The sequence below is a fragment of the Helicoverpa zea genome, chromosome 16 (genome assembly GCF_022581195.2).
Source record: "Helicoverpa zea isolate HzStark_Cry1AcR chromosome 16, ilHelZeax1.1, whole genome shotgun sequence".
Classification (NCBI taxonomy): domain Eukaryota; kingdom Metazoa; phylum Arthropoda; class Insecta; order Lepidoptera; family Noctuidae; genus Helicoverpa; species Helicoverpa zea.
The window spans coordinates 8,145,957-8,156,608 of NC_061467.1; the positions used below are offsets into that span (position 1 = coordinate 8,145,957).

At 34.7% G+C, this 10,652-nt stretch overlaps 1 protein-coding gene across 3 annotated transcripts in view; it reads left to right on the forward strand.

Annotated features, from left to right (window-relative positions):
• The window catches only part of LOC124637874, a 158,014-nt gene extending 148,969 nt beyond the window's left edge, over nt 1-9,045 (forward strand). For all 3 annotated transcript variants that reach the window (XM_047174597.1, XM_047174598.1, XM_047174599.1), the window contains exons 8-9: nt 6,495-6,685; nt 7,120-9,045. In XM_047174597.1, the coding sequence (XP_047030553.1) occupies nt 6,495-6,685; nt 7,120-7,339 (411 nt within the window). In that variant the 3' untranslated portion in view covers nt 7,340-9,045. The remainder of the gene's footprint in view (nt 1-6,494; nt 6,686-7,119) is intronic.
• Nucleotides 9,046-10,652: the final 1,607 nt, after the last annotated feature.

The window sequence follows — 10,652 nt, forward strand, 5'->3', positions numbered from 1 at the left end:
TGCTACCTACCCGTCTGATATTATTATTCAGAGACCCACTGAGGCATCCAGTGAATCAAACGTGGTGGCCCTATATGCTACCGAGAGCTATTCAGCAAAGGTTTGAAGACTTGGCTCCAAATACTTTACAGCACATTCTAGTGACACGTCACTGTAAGGGTTGACACGAGGTCACATTGGAGTATTGTCGCTTGAAGATAATAGAAGTAGTGTATAATAATAATATGTGTTAAGCTTTCAAGGTATAAAAACATGTTGAAGTCACTTTGTTTGACCTGGCGAGTGCTTTGACCTCTATGTTTGTAACCTTTGGCTCGAAATAATGTTGGTTCAAAAAGGAACAAATAATGTTATTATACAAGTAGGTGATTCACAACAGCACTTGTGTTTTGGGTAATTAAACACGTTTGTTCACTGAAACCCTGGACAGCACGCTAGCATCGACATCACTAAAGATATTGTAAAATATTTTGATATGAAGTTTTGCACGTTTTTTTCCCGTTTGTAAAGTGATTTTTTTTATATTATAATTATATACTTGCTTTTGTGAAATTCATTATCAAAGCATTATCCTAGGGTCACGTCTAACCTCTCTAAGCGAGAGGCTTATCGCTCTGGTTTGCGTCAAGTCCTCGGGTTTTAAGTTGACGCTAAGCAACACGGATCAAACGAAATAGAAGCGGAATAAAAATGAGAACTTTATTAAAATGTAAAATCTTTAGCATTTCAAAGTAGGATTTTTATTCTTTTTACTTTATATATTATTTTTAGACCAGGTTAAACTTAAAACTGTTTAATTTGTCATATTCAAGGGCTTACAAATAAAAGAAAAGTTAGGTATCATGGCAGTAAGCTAAACAGTTAAGTACCTAGGGTAGGTATCAAAAATGCAAAGCAATTTTAAAAGCAACCCCAAACCTATTAACAAAAGCATCCGTTGGCAATAGTCAAACTGCCAGCCGTCCTAAATTGCATCCAACCTAAAACCCGATTGCTTTAACTGTCACCATTTGCCGGACAAAGGAAATATTAGCAGCGTAACAAGCCTGCCTCATTTCCCGCGCTAAATTTTCAAGGGTCCCTGATCGATGTTCGTGTAATAATTTGTTCGCGAATCTAGTTTGAAGCCCACTAACGACCATTCCCAATAATCTATCTATCGATTGTTTTGTTAACTAGAGATAAAAATTTGACGTCACTTGTATAGGGATGATGTTAGAATTCTATCTCTGGTAAGCATAATCGACGGATGGATACAATATTGGGAAGAGATGTTAGTCCATTATGAGAGGCAAAATTGCAAACCGTTTTGTGTTGACAGCAATGAGTGATGGATAAAAAGAAATGTTTTGTTAAGTTGCTGTAATCTTCCTTTGTTTTCATACAAGTTTTGCTGGCTTTTTGCCAGCGTCTGCTTTGTTTAAAAGGCTGTGTATATTAGAACGCATGGGTTGGTTCTGCTATTTTGGTATGATTTTTAGCTTGAATTATTTTTAACTCTTTAATCGTGTTCAAATTATTTTTAAATATTTATCTCTATTAATTTGTTTCTCATTGGCAGTACAAAACTCACTTTACATACAACCAACTTACGCAACCAATTTTGCCATTTTATCTGCAGTATTATTTGCGTCACTGACAATAAAATTTCCCCTTTCAATTAGATAACGAAAATAACCTTTATTTTCGCCAAAATTATCATGAACTTCAACATCTGCAAATGAAGGTGCGGCTTCGAATTTGGACTAATATTCAACTGTCAGTTATGTAACCTGGCTTGCAATATGCACGTCAAATGCAGCCTCTCTGTGCCATTACATAACAAAACCTTGCTACCCTACACTCCGAACTTACTAATTGAATTTCCAGTAAACTCCAAACAGCGTACTAATAAGTACCGCATCCATTTTAGAATGAGTTAGATGGTTCACGTGCTGTGCTGGTTATGAAGTTAGAAACAAATGAATTAAGATCAGTTTCGGATTTGATTTTGTATGTACCTATTGTATTGAGAATTTTGAATCTTATGCAGTTTGAATTAGGATGATATTTGGTTGGAATTCAGTGGGAGGATTAAACCTGTATTAAGCTTTTACTAAGTATCACACTGAAGACAGTTTATAACATCCCTGTTTTATAAATAAGGCTATGATTCACCACAGCACTAACCAAATCAGTAAAAATCTCAAACACTACTAAATATTTACTAAGTTATCTATTTGAAGCCATAATAAAGCAAAACGTGACATAAAAGAAATAGTAATAGTCACTTCCGCGCTGGCATTCTTAGCAATCCATTTTTCTCAATTGACTCAGCAGCTTGTGTTGCAAAGAAATCTCCTCTATTTATTTCCCTTCCTTATAAAATAAATAAAACGTAGTTTGAAGCATCTGTTAAGGAGAAATTGTTACATGACTTCATTTTCCTCGAACGGGAAATCTCCATTAATTAGTTAAATTACTTCGTTTCCAAGTTTGCAGTCAAAATACGTGCTCAGTAAAACCGGTTACCCAGAAATTTTAACAGCGCTAATAAAGAATACATAATTACATTATTTAATACACTTATAAAAGTAGGTTATTTGCCTAAAATTCCTTCGTTCCGTACATTGTTGAATAAGTTATTGGCGGAAATATAACTTTAATGATCTGTATCAAGGCGTCTTTTGTTACGATTGCAATTCAACATTAGAGATTCGTGGGCCCCTTTCTTTAAATAAATGCACGATTTGTTCGCTGTAATTGGGTGATTAAAATTATGAGTTATTGTAATTTGTTAAAATTATAGCCGTAATTAAAAGAAAACAATAAACGACGGGAATTTTAATGGTAAAGGGTTTTGTAGTACCTCCGACTGAAGTAATGTCGCTGGGGAGATTGTTGCGCCTGCCGCAACTTTTACCCACAAAGGAAAGGGAATAGTAAATTCTAGGTTTTGTGTAAAAAAGGTGAACTTTAGAACTTTATTTATTTAATTACAGAATTTTCGAAATCTTTTACCTATGAAGTGTGACGATATTTAATCACTATTTGCTTCGATCAATTCAAGAGGGACATTGTGACACTGCAGTACCTCGTTTCTAAAGTTATCAGCGTTTTTTCAAATCTGTCTGACGTTCTTCGACGTGGCATTTTAATAACGACTGCTATTGAGTAGTTTTTGGGAACTTTACGTGCCCTTGAGAAAGTTTCAAACCCAAAAAGCGATTTTGGTCCGACCTAGAAATCGAACCCGGGACCCCCTAGCACGGCAGTCACGCTTGTAACCTCTACAACCAAACTTATTTAATCAAACACAACTATTCTAACTTCACACGGTTATTTAAAAACTTCAAAGGTTAAGTTTATACATTTATATAACAGAAATAAAACGCGATAAAGCCAGTTCAGTCATCCTTCGTTGTAAATAAAGTCAGGTAAACGTTGCCTAGTGTAAATAAAAAACTAAACAAGTGTAGGTCGGAATTACCCAACCAAGGTTCCGTACGTAAATAAGTAGGATCATTTAAATTGCGGTTCAGGAATCTTATCTATTATGGCATTTTTGTATTCATTATAGAGAAAGAAATATGACAAAACGATCAATAAAATATATTTTGCAATGTGTCCTATCAAGCACTTTCAACAAAGTGATCTAGATCTAGTGAAGGGTTTTATTTTTTCGACTAAGATATGGAACCCTAAAAAAATAAACGAAACCATGCCCCACATTTCTATTGTAACACGCGATGTAGAAGCAAATAATAAAAGTTAACTCTGGTTGGTTAACGACCATTTAACCAACCAGAGCCGCCATGTCATATATTCATCAGAAATTCCACAAATATCGATGGACAAAATTGTCAAACACATACATAAACTTGATGCTCTCGTACCAAAACTTAAATATATTATCTTGTAAACAGTTGTGAAGTTACGTACAAATATTCATAACAATGTCACTCACACACGTATGTGCTCAACGCACGACATTCAGTACTCACAGCACCGATAGCACCGACAAAAGCTCGTCGACACACATGCGTGTGTGAGTGACATTTTTACGAACGTTAGTAGATACCTTCATAACTCGAATATTCATCGGCACGAATCTTAAGCGCTTACCTTAACCTGCGCAGGAGTGATTTATTAGCAAAGAACCAATCCCGAGTGACGGCTATGACGCGATGCGCTGCGGGCCATTCACCGCTTTAGCCCGCTCCCGCGCCTCACTTTATACCACAAAAGGGAGCCAATAAATAACTTCTGCGTAGGTGAAGGTCAACGCTCAAGATTCGTGCCGCTGATTACACCTTAAGAGGAAGGCACCAAAAAAAGGGCCAATGGTACCATTGTTGGTTGAATGATCTAAGTTCGAAACACCACTGTAAGTTTATAATAATAGTGCTGAAGTCTACATGTTACACGATACGGTTAAGGTAGTCATTCCGTGTTAGAAAAACTGTTACGAACTTTGAATTAACATTTTAATTATTGTTTTTTAGTGTGAGGAAATAATTATTTAGTTTAACGACTTTTTTAATATAACTTTTCGTAGTTAACAGACAGAAAATTTGTTATAAGGAACACGTTGAAGACATTTTTGATTTTAGTTCAAAAACTTTATCTGAATTAGCCTAATGTCAGTGTCTCTAGCAATAGGTATATTAAAATGTGGAATTTTCAGACTTAAAGAGGCATAAAAAATAACTTAGTACACACCTCCTTATGGAAATCTTATTTATTTTCATCAGTACCTATTCTGTATTTTAGCTTTAGTTTAAATATTTGATACCTTCTCCGAAAATTGACGTTAAAATTACAATGTATCATTTTCATGCGTAGGTATCGTCTGTTTCTTAAAATACCTACCGTAAAATTAAATACCTAAAACCAGTGTTAAATTGTCTCACAAAGTTTAAATCCACCATTTCTTTATGCAAACACATTTGTCCAAACAAAAGTTTACGTTCCGAAACTCACAAATCGCGTGTCTTACGATGACAAGCCTCGAGGACTTGGAGATATGTTATGCAAATCTGAACCTTAAGGATAATTAAATTTTTGATTTGAGTTATTTGAATGTGAAGTGTGTTTTCACTTGGAATTGCGAGTTTCTTGATGTCGCATGTTTGTCATGATGACGTTCCTATATCACGCAACGGATAAATATATTTCTTGTTTCTTTGTCTCAAAGGAAATACGTTCCGCCTTCAAGATTCATCGGAGTTCTAAAAAGGAGGTCATAAATAAATAAGTCAGCCGTAATTCTTTTTACCTACCACTTTCTTTTTTTCTATATACTGTATGCGACAGTTTATAAATGTAATTCCTTATTTAAAATACATAGGATAACAGTATGAAAGGTCGTTGAACTTGTCTTATCCTAAGAAAACGTCGGTCTAGGATAGTTAAAAGTGGTCGTTTTCAAACATTTATGCGGTCTAGACAGTAAAACATTCTAAGTTAAATTGAAATTTATGTGAACTGTAAAATTGAATTACGAATATATTTCAATACATTGTTTTACGACTGGTGGTATTTTATTGAGTTCAGACAGATCTTATAATTATCTAATCCCATTTAAATCCACATACGCTATACATACAAATAGTCAGCTCAGTAAAAACATAATCAGGTTAATTTATTACACTTAAACAGACACTACATTTTTATCACTAAAATAATGAACAATAGCCGTCATTAACTCTCCTACTCATAGAAGGAATATTATAAAATTACTATCTTCATATACATTTGTAGGTAGGTATATAAAAAAGGACTGACTAACGTTCTCACAAGACATAACAATTGATTTATGAAAATTTATAACCTATCATGAAATAAAAAACTCATACAACTTCACCAAATGAACTACCATATAAAAATATATCAACCATTTTAAGCACTTTTCTTAAAAATGTGACCCCTAGAACCGAATATTTCGGTCCCAAATGACATACAGTATCTGCCAAACTTTGGTAAACTATACCTATACTAAACAACTATATTTTATCAGGGTAACGGTAAGTATTATGCGGGTGAATTCAAAGCTTTCGTTTTAAAGTTATAGGTACCACAGTTCGTAGGTCTTGTTCCAAACTTGTTATCTGAATTCGATATTCAATGGTTTTAGCCTTTCTCTATGTTTCACCTCTTATCTGTTTTCAACACTCTTCACACACAATTCACTGTGAATTTGCAATTCTACGGTTTTCTGATCTATAACAATGTTTAATACACTATATGGTTTCACTGTTCATATTTTTAAACGTCAAATTACTCTCTTCTTACTCAAAACTGTTGTCACACTTTCAAATTTCACTCAACGGTCCTTTGGAATGCTTTTGAAACACTATTACTTTCTTTCTAGATGGAATTTCGAATTTTATCACTTGTTTTCTTGTATTTTCTTTTTAGCAATAGAAACTTAGATCACAAAGATGGAATATTTCACTGATGAGATTCATTATTATTAATGAGGTTTTTATACATTCTGATGTTTTTCTCTACAGCATATGCGATGGTCGCACACACACACACAAAGCTTGGAGTGTGAGGAGCGATTATTGGCTCGTTGCAGCCGTCCTCGGGTGAATTCGGCAATCTTCGTATCAGCCGAGCCTGCGGGAGGTTTCCCAGGGTTTGATGCTGGCGAATTTCTGAGGCGACACGGCTCTCAATCCAAACTTTGTCGCAAAGCCAGGTAATTCAAAGTTTTTCTTGAAAACTTTTCTGAAACTTTCTGCTACTAACTTTTAAGTTTAAAGAAAGTAGAAACATACCCCCTTACTTATAAAATCTCTAATCACCTTCTAAGCAACATTTTAACTAATCACTACTTAAAGCCTTAAGTAGTGATTAAATGTTAGTTAAGACATGCTTAAGCAACTTTTATAAGTAAGAGTTTTCTTAAACAGCCCTTAAGTATTACTTATATTTAATTCACGTCTATAAGTAAGGCTGTTAAACTTTAATAATAACTTTCTCGTTTGAATGCATGCGGATATAGAGAACTTTTTTAAAATGGAAGAGATGATAGTAGAGATTTTAAAATCACCATCAACTATGATCTACTCCGTCAGAAAAAAAATATTTACTAAGAAGCGTATTGTATTATGTACGTGTGTCAACTTACAGATCGGCCGACAACATACCTTTAACAGCACTGAGTGACTCGTCAGAGCGGCTGTGTAAAGGGAAACACCCCAGAGAGGACACTATCAATGAAGAAGCTAAATCAGATGACAGCGTCAGTGGCAGTGTCGAGACTGTCAAACATTTCGGTCTACCCATCCTCTCAGTCTCTGGCCCGTCCCCCCCAGATGAAGACTACGACCAGATAGATGAGTATCTGTAGCATTTCCATACCAGTTTCCAGCTCAAATATGTGCTGGAAAAGGTGAGGCCGCCATGGCCCAGCCCCGCACAAAGTCCCTAAGCTGATGACTAGGATAGCATCGCACTGCACTGGACTATAAACTTTTCCCCTTTGTGATAGTGTGTGTTTTTGAATGGCTGGTTCAGTCCTTCAGCGTCACAACGAATTTCAAAGACTTTCCGCTGAAGTTCTTCTGTGTGTCTTGTTGAGGGACCATAGCTTAGCGTGGTGTGTTTTCATTGATCCTAACATTGATATTTTTGTATTTAATCTCATGTGTCTATTGAGTGTTAAGAAATCGCGATTAGACTTTTAATTCACCTTGATAGTTTAAGGACTGCACAATAACTTTACTAATAATAACAGTGCCACTTTTAACTTTATTGGAAGTGTCTATATACTTATCGTAAGCAATCTTGTTGTAAGTATTGTCTAAATTATGATGTATAAAATAATAATCTGCAGTGTCTTAGACTTTTTCATTTAATTTAGTTGCTAGTTCACTGTGAGTGTAATAATATGCATAAAACTTTGTATTGCATGTAGGTATCTAGTGTAATAATGTAGCGGTAGAATCTATGAAATGATTTGAAGGTTGAACTTTGGTCCAATGAAATGTATTACCTGCACATGGTGTTTTAGAGAGTAAGATTGTATTGGTAAGGGGATTTGTGTGATGGGAAGTTACTATAGCAGAGTTATGAATACTTAATATAAATGTGTGTAAAGTATATCATGTATTTAGTCTTTTATATTTTTTAATCCCTCTACTCCGCCCAAGCTTTCTGTTTCCAAAAATATGATACAAATCTAAGGTATATAGCTCAAAACAAGAATTCTTATTTTCAGACCCATTTTGGATTCGAATCAAAAGCCCGAAATATATTTTTAAAATGTCAATTATATATCTCGACAAAAATGCACCTATTTTGTTAGCTTTAATCCAGATTTCTGTAAATAATTAGGCGTAATGAAGGCACTAATAAAAAATCTATAAAATTAGTCTGTATTGTACTTAATTAACTGTTTATTTTCTATATGTATGAATCTGTACTGGTGATTGGGGACCAGAAGGACAGAAAATGTCACGGTAGGCCTTAAATCCAAATCACGGAGTTTTTCCAATTCCTATTGAATGAAATATTTGAAATATTAATACCTATTTCAAAGCTAAGACTATATTATTCCCTCCACTATTTATAGATTTATCCTTCATCAATTTTTAATAGTAGTGTGTCGCACATATTGTATTAGTAAGTTCATTTTATTTTAATACTCGATGAATATGTAAAACTACCATTTCTAAAATATGTCCCTATGAATGCGACTTACTGTATCAATCATATACTCGTATGTAGGTACATCCCATTCTTAGATTTCAATATTAATTTCATTACAATAGAAAATCATATCACAAACCCTTCCGACAGACAGTAAATAATAATAATCGTATTTATTAGAAAATAACATAATTATAGTCGTCAATTTTAATCCCAAATCGTAGTTCTTACACGTGAATAAAAAGTTTTGATCGATAGATTACGTAGACTATTCTAGAAAACTGTACAGAGCTTAATTTTAATTTTGTTTCTATGAGTCAATATGTAGGATATCTTAAGGATAACGCATGTTTTATATTCGTAAAAGAATAAATAAATAGAAAATATGGAAAAATCTAGGCTTATTGAAGGGTATGGCCAAAGAAAACAGCTATTGGGATTATCTTATTTTATTCTTGAGAAAGCACACAACACAATTTACACAATGACAAAACGTCCGTCATGCTAGATAGCCTCACAGAGAACGTTTACATAATCCAACCAAAAAATGGCGCTGCTCGCGTCCTTCGCATTTCGTAACACCTCCCCTCGAAGTCGTGAGCAGTGCTAATGTAATATACAATTTTATAATTAAATTCATTCATCAGCAAACATACCTAAATTACGTACACATTCAAGATGCTTTGATCCATCCAAACCTTTGGTCAACACATCTGCAGGCATTTTATCAGTACTCATATATTTTAGTTCAATCACACCTTGTTCACATTTATCCCGAATGAAATGATGCCGCACATCAATGTGCTTAGTGCGAGGATGAAAGTTCTTGCTCTGAGCAAGTTTGATGGCACCCTGATTATCGTTAAAAAGTGTCACACACTCACACTGCACGCCAATTCTATTTAGTATCTCACGCAAATACATCGCTTCTTTCGTGCATTCTGATATAGCCAAATATTCTGCTTCGGTACTAGACAAAGCAATAGTTCGTTGCTTCCTCGCTTCCCAGCTAACTGGAGCGCCTGCAAGAATAAAGGCAAAACCTGAATAAGACCTACGATCAACTGTGTTTCCTGCCCAGTCTGAATCTACTACACCAAACAGAGGCAAGCCTGTTCTTTCATAAACAAGTCCATAATTTGACGTACCTTTCAAATATCTCAATACACGCTTAGCAGCCTTCCAATGCGCAATATCATAGTTTGTATTAAATTGACTTAAATAATTAACAGCGTATGCAACGTCTGGCCTCGTTGACACTGCTAAATGCATTAAAGCTCCTATCAAATTCTGATAAGGATAATCTCTCATAACATCATTATTAATACACTCAGGCTTCTCCAATCTCACATTCACATCTATAGGCGTAATTGCAGCTTTACACTCACTCATACCAAAGCGTTCTAACACTTTATCAATATAAGATTTTTGATTTAAATACACTCTACTTTCATCATCACGGCTAAACTCAATACCTAAACAACTAGATATCTTACCCATATCTTTCATCTCAAATTCACTTCCTAACTGGTTCTTTACATGTTCCATCCATGCATTATCGTTAGTTGCTAAAATCATATCATCGACATATATACCAATTATCATTATTCGTTCACCCTTACGTGCAACAAATACACAAGGTTCTTGTGGCAAAGATTCAAAACCAATATCAATAAAAAATCCCGATAACCTTTTATACCATTGTAAACCAGACTGTCGCAAGCCATACAAAGATTTCTTTAGCAAACACACACTATCCTCACATTCATGAATCATTTCATACCAACGTTTAGCCGTCTGTAGTATATCTGTGTCTGTTACTATATTCTTCTGTGAACCAATCTCTTCTTTGGCAATAATTCTCTTTAGAGTGTTGCTTAACTCTTCTGGAATCTCCATATATACCTCCTCATCTAGGTAACCGTTTAGGTATGCTGTGACTACATCCATTTGATGGATTTTCAAACCCATTTCAGCTGCCAAAGCAGCTATAATTCTTATTGATGAGGATC